This window comes from Malurus melanocephalus, unplaced genomic scaffold, assembly GCF_030028575.1.
Source record: "Malurus melanocephalus ecotype Western Australia unplaced genomic scaffold, MMel_1.1 scaffold_383, whole genome shotgun sequence".
NCBI classification, from domain to species: Eukaryota; Metazoa; Chordata; class Aves; order Passeriformes; family Maluridae; genus Malurus; species Malurus melanocephalus.
In genome coordinates this window covers 56,438-75,038 of record NW_026623615.1, presented here as the reverse complement: position 1 = coordinate 75,038, position 18,601 = coordinate 56,438, and the positions used below count along the sequence as shown (strand labels likewise).

General features: G+C 36.6%; 1 protein-coding gene across 1 annotated transcript in view; it reads left to right on the top strand.

The window, feature by feature from the left end:
* RECK (reversion inducing cysteine rich protein with kazal motifs) overlaps positions 1–18,601 on the top strand; it is a 44,341-nt gene that overhangs the window by 14,449 nt on the left and 11,291 nt on the right. The window contains exons 6-14 of the mRNA XM_057379057.1: positions 694–741; positions 9,732–9,765; positions 10,577–10,774; positions 11,132–11,399; positions 12,841–13,020; positions 13,943–14,155; positions 14,673–14,809; positions 15,276–15,416; positions 17,263–17,451. Coding sequence (XP_057235040.1) covers positions 694–741; positions 9,732–9,765; positions 10,577–10,774; positions 11,132–11,399; positions 12,841–13,020; positions 13,943–14,155; positions 14,673–14,809; positions 15,276–15,416; positions 17,263–17,451 — 1,408 coding nt within the window. The remainder of the gene's footprint in view (positions 1–693; positions 742–9,731; positions 9,766–10,576; positions 10,775–11,131; positions 11,400–12,840; positions 13,021–13,942; positions 14,156–14,672; positions 14,810–15,275; positions 15,417–17,262; positions 17,452–18,601) is intronic.

Genomic DNA, 18,601 nt, shown 5'->3' with positions numbered 1-18,601 from the left:
TGCTTGCTGAATATTAGGGATAATGGGAAATATTTGGATTTTAATCTTGATTCTTGAAACCTGAGGGGATTTTGGAGTCATTTTGAAGGAGGTGATATAATAGGTCCAAGGTCAGGCTTTACCCAGGTGTCTTTAATTAGTGGAGGAGGAAGTAACATGTTAGTAGTAATAATAGTTTTGAATATCTGCCATATGAAAAAGRAGCACGAGGTTTTGTGCAGAGCAAAGTGATCTTCAGTTTGAGGGGTGAATTTCTGCAACTCAGTTTAACAGTAGGAACCATAGAACTGAACATGCAAGAGCAAAGAGAATGGAAAACAACACACAAGTGATRTTAACATGCTAAATGGGGAGATCTTTTATGCTCAAGCTCTTCTATTTCTTAAATGCTTCCTATATTCTGCTCTATCTGGCAAACGTTTCACAAAACCAAAGTTGCTTTGGGTGCTTCTGACTTGACGCAGAAATATGAGGGTTTGGGTTTTCATTAAATATTATTAACAGTCATGGCTTCTCTCTTTTTTTTTTTTTTTCCTTAAAGCTTTACATGGATTCTTTAGGTGCCTAAAGGAACATTTTAGTAGATCATGAATCCAAGGTTATTGCAGTTAATATGAAAGTAGAACTGTCTTTATTTTGTGATGTGATTTTACTGTTTTCTACTACAAATGGAGAAATTGATCTTTCTTTCAGGCTTCTGCAAAAAATGATGTTTTAAAGGTCTGCAGGAAGGAATACGAGGTATGTGTTTATCTGACAAAAACTCAACGCTGTTATAAATTCAGTAAAAAGTATCCTGTAGAAGAGGAAAAGTCCAGTCTTTTTATAGTCATATTTCTGAATGTGCTCATTTTCATCCAAATGTTAATTTTCATCCAAATGTTAAAAACTCTCTTCAGTTTTTGTAGTAGTATAATCACCTTCTATAAAAAGGTTTTGGGTTTTTTAGCTTTACATATACTTTAATTTGAATTAAAAAGTTGCAGCTTTCAAATTGGAGACATGAATTCCCATAAAAGKTTATTTCATAGGAGTTTTGATCTAAGTCAGCATTCATTGTGTTCATTCAATCTGTCACAAACCRTTCAGCTTTGACAGTGAGAGTCAGCTTAAAAGTGGCCTAAAGAAAAAAAACTCAAGAAAGAATAGCCTTTTAAATATCCTATCTGAATATAAATAAATTCAAATGTATGATTTTTTTTAACATCAGTGAAACTGTTAATGCTTGGAGTTATTTTTACTGTTCTGCTATTAAAATTAATCATCAGTATATCTTCAGAAATCTGCCTTTACCTATGTTCTTTTTAACACAGCATGTAGAAATGCTATTCTGCAAGGACTGCTTTTCTTTTGATCTGTGTCTTAATTAAAAGCCAGATTCCTCCTGCCCCCTTTCATCTCATTTCCTTCTGCCCTRAGTTAGGTAGTCCTGCATCAGTTCTGCTCATAATAACAGTACAGGATATCAGACAATTTTCTGTTCTCTTGATTTGGATAGAGGTGGGGCAGCTTTCCCAAGGAAATTTTTTTTTAATTTTGTTTTCCTTTCAGTCCTTTTACCTAAACAATCTACAGAGTATTTTCCTAGACTCTTCACTGTTGGAGTTAGTGTAGTTTGAAGTTTCCATAGCGTGTTATCTTAAAAATGCATTTTCATTTTAAGTAGTTCTGTCTCCTTTAATGCTATAATATGCTATACTGTCAACATCTGCAAGCTTCTCCTCTATTATGCTGGTCTGTTTCCTTCTTTTTTTCTGGATTTCTGCATTGCTGTAGGAGGTTGGCCAGTATGGGTTGAAGGAGAACGGGAGAGGAAAGGTAAGAGAATAAAGAATGACTTCAAAATGGTCATAGTCATCTTGTTTACTTTTCCAGTTATAATCTGGAATTTTGAAGACTGGGCCCCTCACTCTTAATCAAGAGTGATCTTGCTGTTATTGTACAGAAAACCTTAATGCTTTCTATCTGTGCAAGGCTAAAAGAGGAGCAGAGGAAGAAAAATCATTGTAGAAGGAATCAGTCTTCTGGTTAGTGAAGAAAGAAAGAACTTTTTTTTGATGAGGGCTAGGTGTAGTAGATACRAACAGTGGGTCAGGGACAGAAATTAAGTATCTGATATGCTAGATCTTCAGTTATTATAGAATTCTGTGTGACAATGTTTTTTCATCTGTATCCAGGCTTACAGGTTCATGAAAAAGTACTTAAAATGCTCTTAAGAGGCTCATTGGTTATAGCAAAATCAAGCAAGTTTTGCCTAAGGTTGAAGATTCCAAATAATACTTTTGGAGGGAACCTGCTGTTTCCCACACCCTAGTCATTATTTTTCCTTTTTATTAAAATGTTTTGTTTTTGTTTTTTTTTTAATTTAAAAAGGTTTTTGGTGCTTTGGTGTGTGAGTGCTGCTCCCTTTGTAGTCTGTGAGTAGCTGCTGTGTCTGTGACCAGGACTGTTCTTTGCATTTGGTGGAGTTGGCTGGGGAAACACTGAACTGGGGAAGGAGTGGCTGCTTCAAACTGAAAGAGGTGACATGAGATCAGAAATAATATGTGAATCACATAATTACAGTATCATATATGCTTTTAAGAATTCATCCTTTGCTGAAAATAAGGATCAAATTTGAAAGCTAGTTTGCAGTATAGATGATAGTGCTTGGTCATCAGCTCTCAAGTCTGTTGCTGAGATATTTAATATTTAAGTACCTGACATAAAAGTAAAATTAAATTAAGGATGTAAAATATAATTCCCTTTTTTGTAAACACTCTCATAGTTTTCTTAGCTTAGTTAGTTTACTCACATAAGATTTCCCAGAGAATTTTCATAAACTGCTTAGAATAGGTTGAAATGTGCATAATATATTTTTGGGATCTTTTGAGTTTAGGGAAACATCTTCATGAATTAACCTTCACTTCCCACTAAGTTGGTGAGGGTGAAGAACGAGGTAAGTCTTTGAGGGTAGAGGTTAGGGTTCAGAGCAGTGGAAAAAGCCAAACTCAAGCAGGAAGTGTCACCAAGTTTGAAGTCACTCTAAGTGCAGTTTCAATTRTACAGCAGCAGAATCACTTCAGCATTGAAGTGCCAGTTTTTTACGAGATTAGTTGAAGATGCTTCTTCTGCTGATTATGTGTTTCTGGATTACTTTCCCTGTGAATATTTATGTTTCTTTCCATTTGGAGATTTTACTCATTTTAGAAAAGTATTGTATTGGAATAAGATATTCATTTTTGATCAGTGCCTTGAAGATTGCTTATCCTGTTAAACCATTATTTTCAAGTAGCACTGCATACAGAAATGAATAAATTTAACACAACTTGTGCAGTATTTTTGAACGTTACCAAAAGGTATTTTATTTGCCTTCTTTTGAAGGTTTTATTCTGATAGTCCTTTTTCCCCTCTTTTGCTTCTCAGTTACTCATTTTGTCGTCTTCATTTTTCCTCTAGTTCTGTGCACCTCAGTTCTCTTATCTTTCACTCCTTCTTCCAGCTTTCTACTATCCTGTTCATCTTCCTCTAAAAATAAGGTAGGTAATAGTCAAAGGGAGAAGCAAAAAAACAGAAGTGGAGATGGTRTGGATTGTTTGTCAGATTTTCTGATTTTCATGTTTTTAAAACTGTCATGTAAAGTAGAGGTTCATTTTTGAAAAGACATGGAATACATKCTTTGAGGGGCAACTTAAAATACTTTATTAATCTTAAAATAAGTATAAAGGCTTTATTATTGTGTTTAAGATCCCTTTTCTTCTGTGCATGGAAAAAGTAGCACTATAGATTGCAGCTCTTGAGTCTGTACACTGCACATTGTGAGTTCACCTCTCTGCACATTAAGAACTCCAGTTTTCACTACATGTGTTCCAAATATGACATTCAAGCTTCTCGAGTTAATTGGCACTGTGAGAGCTTTGCTGCAGCTGAGCACTGTTAACATCTGCCAAGCAGCCGAAATGCAACTGGAAATGTCCCCAGTTATTTAGCTTCTGCTCTTAAAACTATTTTTGCTGAACAGTAGAGGTGATTTTTATGTCCCTGGACGGTGTATAGGTATTTTTGCTATCGCAAATGTGACCACCCTTTAGCCTAATCTCACTTTAGTATTTTATATTTTTTAAACACAGAAACTTGAAATGTAGTGCCTGCAGGTTCAAGTACTGGGGATTCAGAAAAGTATTTGCTCTGCTACAGTTTATCTCCTAGAATCATATGATCCTACTTTATGCTGAGATTTTAGTGAATGCTGGCTACCAATTACCCCTGTTGAAAAATGCAGTCATCATTTTTTAGCTCTTACCTAATTGTTTGTGTGGATTACTCTAAGACAAAAGATAATAGCTCAAGGATCTGTTTAGGAATTGTTTAGCTAAAGGTTCCTAAACAGTTTTAATGAACTCCTAAGGCTTAGGGCTGTGTGTGGCCTCTAGAAGTACTACTTAATGAATTCAGGATGGACTCTGACCGTACACTACACACTGTAGATAATGTTGTTGTCATCTGCTGGTGCTTTTTGTCTCTTTTCTCTGCTGTTCAAAGAAGRTTGCTAGAACACTCAATTATCTTGCCAAAATTTGAGTTCCAGTAATTTTGTACTACCTCATTGTGCAAGTGTTCTCAATTCTWTATTGATTTACATAATTGAGGAAAATCTTGACCTTACTTGTTTATTAGTGCAAGGTTTTAAAGTTTTTAACAGATGTTCACCATCATTTGACACTTCAGCTGACTCCACTAAATCTTAGTATGTTACCTTCTCACTTTTACCTTCTCTCAATAWATTCAAAGATTAAATGAAGTCAAGGAGAGATGAAGAGTGTTTTAATTGCATAGAGTTATGCATTTTRCTGTTGTATTTGTTAACTGTAGGTAGTACTTAGAAATTAAGATGGCTGTAATTGGATAGGATTGTTCAAATATTTGTCATGATTAGGTTGCCCAAGATGACAGTATTTATATTATTTTTCTGCCAAAGTTAGTAGAATATAGATACCATGATATCTTTTAAGGAGGAAATCAATTTTTGTGTGGTTTTTTTGCAAAATACTTTTAATTTCTTATGTGAAAGAACAGCTTCACTGTCACTTTTCATTCAAGACACAAGAGATAGCCATTTAGAAAAAATGTGCTAATCATGGGAAAACGTGCCTCACAATGCAGAGGCCTTCTTCAGCAAAATGTTCTGCTCTATTTGTGTTGGGGTGTATGCATTTTTGGGTTTTGAGCCGTTACCTGCAGCTGATGAGCTCCAAAAAGAGCGAAACCAGTTAGGTCCTGCAGTACTGGCTAAAATCTTTTTTCAGGGTGATTGTGGTGAGGAAGATTGAACAATGTTCTCTGCTGCATAAACCTTAATAGCCTCTTTCAATTTCCATAACACCAAAAAGAAATCTGAGACTTTTTGCTTTATGGTGTACCTGGTTGTGTTGCTGGTGTCGGGCTGCTGCTTTCCACTCCTTCTGCTTATTGTCTCGCTGGTTTTAGTCACCAGGTTTGAAAACGCCTGGCTTGTAAAAAAAGAGAAGTCTAAAAGATAGGATTTGTGCACAAGTAAAAGAAATCATTATGTTTGTGGTTTAGAAATTTCGATATTGCCATCTTTGCTCACTTAATTTAGTATTCAACACAAGTTGAAAGTGGAGTATCAGACTGCGTGTGTACACAGTATTGTATTTTTACCATCATTTTCCGAAGTCTTGATGACTTAATAGTTCTTTTAAAGAGAACATACTTTTCTCCTCTTTTGGTTTTTGTGTTGGTTGGCTAGTTTGGCTTTGTTTTTCCTTACCTATATCTATCTTTTACCTTTTACTTTGTTTTTTTTATGTCTTTCTTCACTGCCAGTTCACTCAAAGTTTCAGAAGGAACCTTGAGTGGGCAGAAAAGCTGGTGACTTCTTAAACATGAGTGCTACTTTGTAGAGATGAACATAAACCTTGTGTTCTGAAAAGAAGTTATGGTTAGTAATCAAATCASACTTGACTGTCTAATGCTGTTGACAGCTTTATTTACGAACAGATGATTAGACACTAATTCTTAACTTTTTTTAAGGTTTTCTCATATCTCTGTAGCTATTCTCCTCACATATGCACATTTACTTGTGTGAGGGGTATATACATACTCATAAATTGAACAGTTACCCAGACCTGCACAAAAAGCAAAGTCAGCACCATCACTAGCACTGTATTCTGTGGTGGCTACAGACACTTACAGTTTTGTGAATTACAGTGAATTGTGACAACTCAGTGCAGCTGAAGTTCTTCCCATGCCTTCCTGCAGCTACCATTTTTCCACACACATTCCCTCCCACTGCTAGCCCTACAAATATACTTCCTACCTTACTCTGCCTCTGGCATCTGGCGTGTCCTTCTAAAAAATGGTATCTGAAAAAAGCTTGTTCTATTCCGTTTTAACATAGTACTGTACCTGTTGATGTCGCTGATTTAAATTCCTAGGGGTGAGAAAAGTGGGTTTTYAGCAGGGTCTGTGAGAAAGGTCAGGTCATGAGAAGATGACAGTGTAAGGGCATACACAAGACTATACAGCTGGGAAAAGAGGCAAGGTGGAAAAGAGAAGCCAGACCACCTCCTCTTAAGAGAAATGTGAGGATTATTGCAGTGCTTCAGCCATCTGTGGAACTATAGTTTCAAAACACAAAAAGTAGATTTATTACCAGGTTAGGACTTCCTGCCTGTATAAAATTAGTGTGTAAAATTGCTGTGAGAAGATAATTTTGGCTCAATTTGAGCCCTTCTTTAGAGAAGGAATATTAGAAGACACCATAATCTTCTCAGCATTCTCCTTTCTTTTGTGTCCTCTGAACACAAAAGGGCRAGTGACACTACTATCCATGAACTGCTTTAGAATCACTTTTTTGTATCATTCAACTTTTGAATAACATGGCAATTTTTATCTGAGATTGTTGCAGCATGAGAGTATGATTCTAAGTGTTGTTTCTGCTAGCCATATGGTCAACTACTTGGATATAACCATGACAGACAGACTTCAGGCTTTCTAACAACCTCTACAGTCCTAGGGCATTAATAAATAAAGTTAGGGTGTTTATTCTGCCTGGCTGATTTGTGTGCCACCTTCCAGTGCTCCATGCAGGGTGGGTGGGGAGAAGTCCAATTTCAGCAGCCTCTGAGACAGTCGATTTTGGGGCAGAGTGATGTTGTTCATGGCAATTCCTGTATGACAGTTGTTTCTCTATTCATATATGGAAGATCCCAAAGAAACCAGGTGCCCACATCAAAACAGGGTCTTTCTGACAACCTTTGTCAGGCATCCATAGAGAAAGATGTATGGTGCTATGAAAATGTCATGAGCCTTTAGGCAACGGTATAAATCTGTTCTTTATAGATGTAGGATGGTGACCTTGTCTGTGTGTTCCTTTTCCATCAATTCTCTTGTTCTTTGTTTGTGTTGCACAGATGGATTGGTAACAGAAATTTTTTTGTGCRTAGGAAAGGGGGAGATCTAAAGTTAATCAGATGAAAACTTGCTGCTGGGATGAAGAATGTTGCTGCAAATTCATTCTTAGTCTGAGAGAAATAATGCAGTATCCATGCTCTTGGGAGAAAAGATCTGAAATATTGTAAAGGATATTCTTGGATTAATATAAAATGTCTGAATACTATTTTATGAGCTTTGTGGCTTTGTTTTATATAGGGCAGACTTTTCAATTTTCGTGTGAGCTCTACTCAGTAGACCTATACCTTTATTCATGATCACTAGAATTATAAATAGTTGCTGTTTGTTGAAAAATATTTTCAAGTTAGATTTCTGTTTATTCTCTTAGGGCCTTTTGTTGCTACATCTACCATGGCTTACCCAAGGTTTAAATTAATTCCTGACTGTTAATGAAAGAAATTTGAAGCTGCTCATTAGAGTATTGGGACTGTCCTGTTTAAAATCCTGTGTTCAGAGGAAAGCAAGGTGAAAATATGAATGAAAAATTAACTCYTCCACTCTAAATAATATCTAAGACAAAAAGAAAAATAAACGCCGGTTGACTCCTAACACGTTTGTACTTTCATCTGTTTGCAGCAGTACAGGTATTCACAAAAACAGCCCAAAGGTTATTTGGGATACCCACTTCTCTGCAATGCAGTGAATAACTAGTAGCTAAGGTAGATGAAGAATCTGGTGAGCTACTGAACTTAAACTAGGTCTGCATTTTGAGCTCTTCCTTGTCTTAGAGGTAGTGGCACATCTGGTACTTTCCTATGTTGAAGAAAGACTTAAATCCCMCATTATTTGGGATCAGTCTGATGCTGTTTCTCTTCTTTAGGTACCCTCTTCTGTGTGAAATACAATTTTGTATCATTATAGGGATAGGAGAAATGGAGATAGGAATTTTATGAAGATGAGGATTGTGTTTTGTCACTATTCATGCACTTGATCGTGTTCTATAATGTTGTCTTCTGACAATTGTAGAGGTTAGATGTGGAGGATATTCARATTCCTCTTTTTTCACAATCGTAATTTTAAAGTCTTTGATAATTGGTAACTACGCTTTGTAATTTCAACCTCATTACTTCATCTTTTCATAGAGTTCCATACAGCTTATGTGCGGTATCTAATTTTTTTAATGGGAAATATGCTTATTTAGTGTGGGGAAGACTGTGGTTTTGGGCAAGAGTTCAGTAGTCATGAGGGAGRGGATTCTGCTTTCGACTCTGCTCTGGTGAGACCTCATCTGGAGTGCTGCATCCAAGTGTGGAGTCCTCAGCACAGGAAAGATGTGGACCTGTTGGAATGAGTGCAGAGGACAGTCACAAAGAGATGGAGCACCTTGTATGAAGACAGGCTGAGGGAGCTGGGGTTGTTCAGTCTGGAGAAGAAAAGGGTCCCGGGAGATGTCACAGCACCTTCTACTCCCTGGAGGAGGCATACAAGAAACCTGGGAGTGAACTTTTTGGCAGGGCTTGTTATGACAGGAAAAGGGTTAATGATTGTGAACTAAAAAAGGGTAGTTTCAAACAAGATATAAAGAAGAATTTTTTTTATGGTGACAGTAGTGAGGCACTGGGACAGGTTGCCCAAGGAAGCTGTGGATGCTCCATCCCTGGCAGTGTTCACGGCCAGGTTGGATGGAGCTCTGAGCGACCTGGTCTAGTGAAAGGTGTCCCTGCCCATGGCAGGGGGTTGTGACTAGATGAGCTTTCAGGTCCCTTCCAACCCAAACCATTCTATGACTGATCTGCAGATTAGAGACCTCAGAAAAAAACATCGAGGTGTGTGTGTGTTTCCCTTCTGTCATTTAGCATGTACATCCCTCAGCTGTGCCTTTTGGCTGCACTTCAAGGGAGTTGGTTGCATGCTTTAGCTTTTAAGATATGTTGTCATGGAGTTATTTTGTTGAGATTTACTRTTTGCATGTATCCATCTGTGCAGAATTCTTTTTCTACATAGAATCTTTAAAATCAGTTTCCTTAAAAAAAAAATCCAACGTTTTGGGATACCCTATTGTAGCATGCAGTTTCTAAGTTAGTCCAGGAAAGTCTTCCAATTWACTTGTTTGCTTGAATATTTATCTATTTTATTATGAGTGCACAAAGAACTTTGCTGACCCTTGATCTTTTAATTTCCTGGTTTCACTGTTTGTATAATGTTTTTGTTTTAATACAATCTAATTGGAGCAAATAATACCAAAGATTTATTAGCTCATTATAACAAATTACTTGACACTTAAATATTCATTTGAAGTTTCCTGGCTTGTAACAGTGTTTTTGTTTTAATTTCAGAATGCTCTCTTTAGTTGTATTAACAGAAATGAAAGTAAGTATATAATGATTTGTTTTTCTTTCGTATCATTCTCTTCTTTTTTCTCTAAGAGATTCTGTGGGTGAACATATACACGAACATGTGGATTTTAGATCCATAGAAGGAAAGACCACATGAGTAAATTGTCTTACTCAAGTAATAAGGAATTGGGCTGTTTGTATAATTATCAGTTTTTAATTTGTCTGTCTGTATTTGTCTTTTCTGTCATGTTTTTCTTCTGCTTGTTCACTTGATGAATGCCAAGTAGCAAAATTAAATGTATAGTTGAAATCTTGAAGAACCATGCAAGTGTTTTCTTGCCCAGTATCTGTTTACATAAAATTAAATCAATGTCTCTGAATTAATTCTAGTAGAAGTTGTTTTTAAGAACTACTCTATTTAACAGCATAGTAAAACTGGGTGAATCACAATACTATCTTTCTGGGTTTTTTGAATGATACTACTGTTATGTTTGATTGTTTATTATTAATATTTCTCTAATAATTCAATTATAGGACACGCCTGGTTACCTAAAATAATACCAAAACAGCTGAAAATGAGATTCAGCTAGCTTGCTTATGTCTTGAACTTGAGTTCAAAGCAGCTTTAATGACTTTTTTTCTTCTGCCAGACAAACAAATGTAGTTTGGCTAGTTACAGATATTTCCAGTCATTCTGGAGACAGAGATATTTCAATTGAGCATAGAATTTCTTCCTTTTTTCCCTTGAGCATCCTTGGGTGTTGTACAGACATGCTCCTCTCTTGATTTCTCTGTGTAGGAACCCATAGATTTCCTGTTGTTTGTTTGTTTGTTTGCTTCCCCAGTGGGGTCGGTCTGTTGCAGTTACGCAGGTCACCACACCAACTGCCGGGAATATTGCCAAGCTATTTTTCGGACAGACTCCTCTCCTGGTCCTTCACAAATTAAAGCAGTTGAAAATTACTGTGCATCTATTAGCCCTCAGCTTATACACTGCGTGAACAACTACACACAATCATATCCAATGAGAAACCCTACAGAYAGTAAGTATAAATAAATCCTACTTTGCTGAAAGTCATGGAAGATACTGAAAATGTACCTTATGTACGTTTTATATAAAATGTGTTATTGTAGAAGTGTATTGTATGAACTGTATTACTGCAATTATATGAATTTATATAACTTTTGGGTTTAGGTRCATTATTGATTTTTATTTACTTTTCATTTTTGATATTGTAGTTTTCCTGAGTTGATTATGTATTTAGGAGAAGCAATGTTATTTGAGATTCTTTGGAGGAGAAGAAGCCACTTTACAGCACTTTTATTTCTCAGGACTTTTATGCTGTGCATCTTCAATGTTGTTTTGTGCTTGACCATTAACTATTTTAATTTGTTAACAGGTTTGTATTGCTGTGATAGAGCAGAAGACTATGCGTGYCAGGCTGCTTGTAAAAGAATTCTAATGTCAATGAAAACAGAGCTTGAAATTGTTGATGGACTTATAGARGGCTGTAAAACCATGCCTCTCCCTCAGGACCCACTTTGGCAATGTTTTCTTGAGAGTTCAAGATCTGTTCACCCAGGTGTCACTGTGCACCCTCCACCTTCAACGGGCCTCGATGGGGCTAAGCTCCATTGCTGTTCCAAAGCAAATTCTTCCACATGTAGGTCAGTATCTCTCTACCCTCATTTCCAATTGTGAAAGTACTTTTAAAATTTGTCTAATATTTCAGGCCTTTGCCTGAAYCTTGCTATTAGACATCAAATAGAAAGTTCTGGAAGTTTTTAGCAAAAATAAAGGCTTAGGTAATCAGATACTAATCTGTTAGGTCATCTATTCTGTCCAATACTTTGTGTCTCAAAACATACTGTTTTACAAGAGAAATCAACCTTTTCTCACATTTAACACTGGCTTATTATAGCAGACACRGTCAGTCAGTGAAACTTGTGGTCATAATAGCCAATATTGCAGCCTCTGGTTACGCGGCTTTGAGGAGATGTGAAAGAGATAAGGGGACCATGAGCTGCACAAACTCTCACATGCCTGGTTGCTTCATGTTAAAACCTTAGCAGTATTCCTTACTAGATACTCTTCTGGTTTTTGTTAGTGAAAAATAACTGGTGTTATTTAGTAATTAAATAAGGGAACTAACTTCTGACATTTAAAAAACAAAGGTTTCCAACTAATTGTTGCATGCTTGCAAATTATTGAGRCATTTTTAGTCTAGGGTGGTTTTCTGTCCATTTTAAAAATAGATGATGATTGCATTTTAAATGCATCAATGTGTCTAAATAAGTTGCAAACATTTTTGAACTGTTGCTTCCTTTTRTGTCAAAGTTTCCAGTAACAAAACAGCAGCTCCTGAATGCAGCAGGATCTCTAATGAGTTTAGTTTCAGAGTCCTAGAATTGACATTATTTCTTAAAACATTCTAGCATAGGACAGCTGATAAAATATCTTTTAGTTCCTCTTTTTGACAATGAGTTGTAAAAATGGATGTCTGTCAAGTTTTCAATAGGCAGTAGATCTAAAAGTACAGTGAAGTTCCATAACTTGGGATGGGAACAGTTGTAGTTTGTGGATATTGCTGTGAACAAAGTGTACTGGGTATTGCTGACACCAGGAGACACCTCAAACAAAAGCAACAGCATCCCTGTTTCAAACATCAGGGCAAAAAGAAGGAATGTATTTTGCTTGACAGTCATTTCTGTAGGAGGAGAAAGTGTGGTTTGAAGCTGAAGGATGGGATTAGAAGTTGTTCATTATGATCTCAACTGAGATTTGTTACAAGTGAAATTAGTTGGGATAGTTTTCACCTGGAAATTGCAAGTTCAGGCTTCCAGCTATTACATTTTTATTAGATATTTCAGTTTTATATCCTGAAGTCTTTCTGTCTTATAGYTTAAAGATTTGCTAACATTCTTAAGCAAAATGGGTTTTACTTGCTTTGAGCATTACATTTGGGTATCCTTGCAAACTTTGTGGGCTCTAACAYAGTCTCTGTGGATTGTGGAGGCTGTTGTGGTCAACAAACGAGTGATGGGCTCTGCCATATCTGAATGGCTTTTCTTCTTTTAATTTCATCTTCATCTCTGTTTTTTTTGTCAGAGAGCTCTGCACTAAACTCTATAGCATGAGCTGGGGCAATTCACAGAGCTGGCAAGAATTTGATCGCTTTTGTGAGTATAATGCAGTTGAAGTTTCCATGTTGACCTGTTTAGCAGATGTACGAGAACCTTGTCAGCTGGGCTGTAGAAATCTTACTTACTGCACTAATTTTAATAACAGGTAGGAGAGAGACACTGAATATTTTATAAAGGAATTCCTATGCTTTGATTTCAAAAATAAAATGAAATGTTTTTCAGACTTATTTTAAGATTGTATATTTCTGCAAATATGGTTTTAGTTAATTTGAAAATAAGTCATTTTTCTTTAGAATGAACTTATAGATATGTATTTAGCAACATATGTTACAAAATTTRCAAGAATAAAAATTAACCCATGAACTTGTAAAATGTCACAGTGCATATTCCTCTTACTGTATTGATGAGTGAGTTATGGTTACTGGAATGTTGTGTATTRTAAATAAGGTAAAAATGTTAAATTTACATGTTACTCATTTTCAAAATGCCCTTTTTGCAGAGATATTTCTGTGGGTTTTTAACTCTATAGCACAAAATTATTTTAAAGTGGTGTCTGAAATTAATTGCAAATTTACAAATCAAATATCTTAAAGTTTTTTTTAAAAAAATTAAATTTTCTTAGCTATTAGAGACCACTGGCTTTTTTTTTCCCTAATAATATGCAGTGGCATGAGTGTTGTATGAGTAGTAGAATCCCAAGCCTGGCTAAATATAAATGGCAAATCAAATTGCTTTAGTGGTTCACCRAGAAACATTTACATAGATATTTGGGCTATCTAACATATTTGCTCTTAAGTCAACTTCAGTTAAGAAATATTTAAGTCATATTTGGTCTAAGAGATAAGGCTGAAACTCCATTCTCACCTTCGAATCCTAAAGAGCTTGTTTTCCTTAAAGACAGATTTCAGATTGATYCTGATTTTGCTTAACTGTGGGAGGGAATAATTTCTTATATACCACAAAAAGCAAGCCATATAAAGGTTGTAGAAYTCTTATGGTGAAAAGGGAAAATGTGTGGTACTTTCTTTTTCTTTTATACGTGCTATATCTTACCTTTTTCTTTTAAGACCAACAGAACTTTTTAGAAGCTGCAATACTCAGTCAGACCAAGGAGCCATGAATGACATGAAGCTATGGGAAAAAGGGAGTATTAAGATGCCATTCATAAATATTCCTGTGCTTGATATTAAAAAATGCCAACCAGAAATGTGGAAGGCAATTGCCTGCTCCCTGCAGATTAAACCTTGTCACAGCAAATCTAGAGGAAGCATTATCTGCAAGTAAGTACTGTGGGGAAAATTAAAACCAGTTTAGAGGTTTTTCTAAGGATTTTAATGAAAACTAAAAAGTTGTAGAACTGTGTTTGCTATATGAGGAAAACATGGTGAGRCAAACATGGAAGGAATATGAAATTGCATGGTTGCTGTTGCTTGAATCTCCGTCACTGTAAATGGAAGATATTTGCCTGTTAATGCAATGGATGTATATGCTTGCATTGTGAAGRAAAAGCTTTACTGAAGGCTTTTTTTGGTTCTCCATGGTGTCTTAAATCTTTCCACTTTTTTATGGTTTTGGGATCTACTGWTGGCTTTCAGCTGACAAAAAGGTCTGAAAAAAATTAAGCGTTTTTTTACAATAAAAACTTATATATATGTAAACACTSCTGTAAGGCAGGTAGGGAAAGCTGTGGATTCAGGGAAGGAAATAACAGAAAGAAATGAAAGAAATCTTTTTTCAAACAAGACCTTCTTTTTTTCTTCAACTAGTCTTCAAGAWGTTCTGTTTATTTATCTGTAGATCAGATTGTGTGGAAATACTGAAGAAGTGYGGAGATCATAATAAATTCCCCGAAGGCCACTCAGCTGAGAGTATTTGTGAGCTCTTATCTCCAACAGACGACTTGGAAAACTGCATACCCTTGGATACTTACCTGAGTAAGTACTAACATACCTATGCAGCAAAATTAGAAACCASGATACTTTGAATACTTGTCACTACTTTTAATAATCTTCATTATTTCTTTTAAAGAAAATTGTGTTGAATTTGAGACACTTTTTTTATCTATTAGAGAAAACTGGAATTTTCAAGTTGCCATCGCTCTTTATCTATTTCTTCATGTATTGGGCATAGGAGGCAGGAARATTATTGGGCAAACAAGATAGAGAAAATATATTTGGCATGTGAAAGATTATCTGGGTCATTGGTTCCAGGACTGAAGACTAAACTATTGACAAGATAGYTAACTCATTTCATATCAAGCTTCTGGAATTGTAATTAAAGTAAAAATTTTCACAGAATTGTCAAAAATAGGATTTTACTGGACATAAGAAATGYCGTGCTTTACTGAAGGAAAACAAACTTCATTTAAATCAATACAGATGATGTATATTCTGTTTTCAGGCCCCAGTTCTTTAGGCAACATTGTAGAAGATGTCACACATCCATGTAATCCAAATCCATGTGCAGCTAATCAGCTATGCGAAGTAAATCGAAAAGGATGTCAATCTGGAGAGCTGTGTCTCCCATATTTGTGTGTGCCAGGTAGGAGGGTTTGGGCTTCTCTYTACTGAGTTTTGCTGGTGAACAAATGTTAATGAAATGTTGTTGAAAGTGTTAAAATGAATTGCTGTGCCGTGGTTGAGCACCAGTTGGCACCTGAGTACCTCACAGCCACTTGCTCACTTTCCCCTCCAACCTGGGGAGGAACAATTTAGTCATTGAAATAAAGTTAATAATTGTGATGATGATGATAATGTAAAGGGAGATAATAAAAAGAGAGGAATACAACCCAAGGGAACCAGATATGCACAGTGCCACTGCTCCCTTCCCAGTAACCCAGTGCCCAGCCCTTCCCACCAAAGATGTCCAGAGATGCAGCYGATGATGTTTCTGCTTCTGCTCCTTTCAGTGATGCTTTCAATGTGGTTGCACCTCACCAGGAAGACATTCGTGGTCATTTGGGRCCTGCTTTTTTAGAGCACTGGTGTTGTCTAAGCTCTGCATTGTGTAAATGTGATCTGCTTGAGGAGAGAGCCTCATGCAGAAAAAATTTCAGGTACCTGACCTCAAAATGGCAGGGTTGGATGGTGTTAGTAACAAGGATAAAACCTACAGAAGAAGGTGTGAGACCTGGCTATGTCCAACTTCTACAGCCCCTTCACTGTTCTGCCCTGGGCACTGGTAGTGCTTGCCACAGTTTCTCCTTTTCCTTTAAAGCAGAAGTGACATGAGGATTCAGCTGTGGTTCGTGAGGCAGAGTGGAAAGTGTGCATTTGGTGACCACTTGGACATGTGTGTGACTGAGCAAGTGAGAGCAACACTGATTTTTACACTGAACTGCATGGAGCAGCCTCCTTTCTAGAGGAGGTGATAGAGAACATTGCCTTAGCTGTCTCACATCAGTTCCCTGAGCCAGTTTTCCAGCAGTTCTGTGGCTTATTAGCAGTTTCCCCAGTGGCTCTTAATTAAAAAGAAGAAAGCTGGATTTTGACTCACTCATACATCTGCTCTACTTGTGCTCTTTTAAAAGTGAGGATAGACTTCAGCTCAAGCTTTGTGTGAGCCTAGGGACATTGTTTTGGTTATGTTTCTATGACCCTTACAAAATATTTTTGTTTTCCTGGAAAGCTGAGCCTTATTACTATAGAGGTTGCTGCAAAAGTCATTCAAAGTCATCTGAAAAGAAGCTCACCCAGAGCTTTTGAAGAGAGAATTTGCTTCCTCTGAAGGTTGCAAAGTGACCCTTATGTTGTAATTCAGTCTTTTTATTGGCTGAAAGTTTCAGGGTGTTTGTTGCAGTTCACCGCTTGTAGGGTTATTTCAATCTGCTGTTTGTTTTATTATTTTTCCTTGGAGTTTTTAAAACCATTTTTTTTTCTTCTCCATTTCTTTCTTTTTCAAATCCTTTTTTCCTGCTTTTTCTCTTCCTTCTTCACATCTACTTGTAAGAATCCTTCAGTGTTCACTTAAGAAGTGAGAAAGACACAGTAAAACATGTGAGAGAGGGGAAATGACTGGGCTTTGCTTGTGAGACCCTTTAATTCAAATACTTATTGAGAGAGTGAAGTACATTTTACATTTGTCATATAATATGTTTCCTACTGCCAACGGAACTGGAAAATTTAAATACTTGAGAATTACTGGAATTTCAAATCTATTTCTCAAAAGTAACATTTTTAGAGGTACTTCAGAACATAGTCKCAAGCAAGTATCTTCTATTTTTGCTACTTATTTCCTCTGTGAAATGGGTGAATGTTTTTAAATGGCAAGTGTAAGGCTGCTCAAGAACACCTTATGTTTTTTACAAGTCAAAGCACTAATTAATTTCAGTAGTGGCACTTGGCTACGTGTTTACTAATTATGAGCTGAATTTTTCCCTTGTATACAGGCTGCAAACTGGGAGAAGCCTCCGATTTTATTGTCCGTCAAGGTACGCTTATCCAAGTTCCATCCTCAGCTGGTGATGTTGGGTGTTACAAGATCTGTACCTGTGGCCACAGTGGATTGCTGGAGAACTGCATGGAAATGCATTGTGTTGACCTCCAGAAATCCTGCATTGTTGGAGGACAAAGAAAAAGTGAGTAATGGGGCAGGGATGTATCCAGCACCTGCTCCTTACCTAWTGAATTTTGAGCTACTTAAGAGGATACAGAGGATCTGAATTAAGAGTTTATCAGAAAATACAAAAGCTGATTATTTCATCCCTATATTTAGTTTTTGGTTTAAGTCTTACGTGTGCTGGAGAATCCCATTGTTGAAATCAATACTGAACTGTGTCTGTCTCAACCAGTCACMGCCCTGTGTTAAGGGTGTTCTTAGTACACTATTTCTTTTTAGCATGGAGTGGTTTCTTTTCAAGCTCCAAATGGTTTGGGGGGGTTCTTTTCGATTTCTTGGGGGTTTTTTCCTTCCTTCCAGTGGCTTGTGGCATCTGAACCCATGAACTCCAAGGTGTGTATTTCCACTCCAGAGGCTGGCATAGAGACCACTTTCCCTACTTATTGGTTCATCTAGCTACAGGTTCGTTAGTACTCAGGCATACACTGAGAGAAGGAAGCACATACGTTTAAAAGGGTAAAAACAGGATTGGATAAAAATATTGGATAGGTTATGTGATCAAGTGCAGGATTCAGTGAGAAAGGCAGACTGTCCAGCTACCTGTCTCCACTGAACCATTCTCTTTTTTCCCTCTTCCTTTGCTTTCCCACACATCTTCCTGCTTGACTCATCTTAATTCCTCCTTTTCCTTATCTGTGACCTTTCTATTAAACATCCCTTAATAAGTTTTGCACAATCTCAACATTAAGTAAGAATTACAGTTTAAGATACTCATCAATGGGGCTAATATATGCTTAAAAATATACATGTAAGCAAATCCATGATGATGATAAAGGTGTATTGAACACTGGTTCTTTAAAGTCTGCCTCACCATGGCAGCTCTCTGTTTAGAGTTTAAATTGGCATTTATATTGATTTATTTTCAGGTTTACTCTTTGCTTGAGAGCTTTAAATGCAYCATTTTGTCATGCAGACTAGCATTATAATCTTGGAAAAAGAAAACAAAAAAAAAAAGGCTCTACTACAGTAGGAGAAAACTTACAAAATATCTTGAATATAATGGAGTCTTTGCTGAGCTGTGACCTGTCTGAAGTTGGTGCCTTTGAATCAGCAAGCAAGAGATTTTCTGCTAGTGAACAGTTACATATTTCAGCACTGGACTTTGTTTA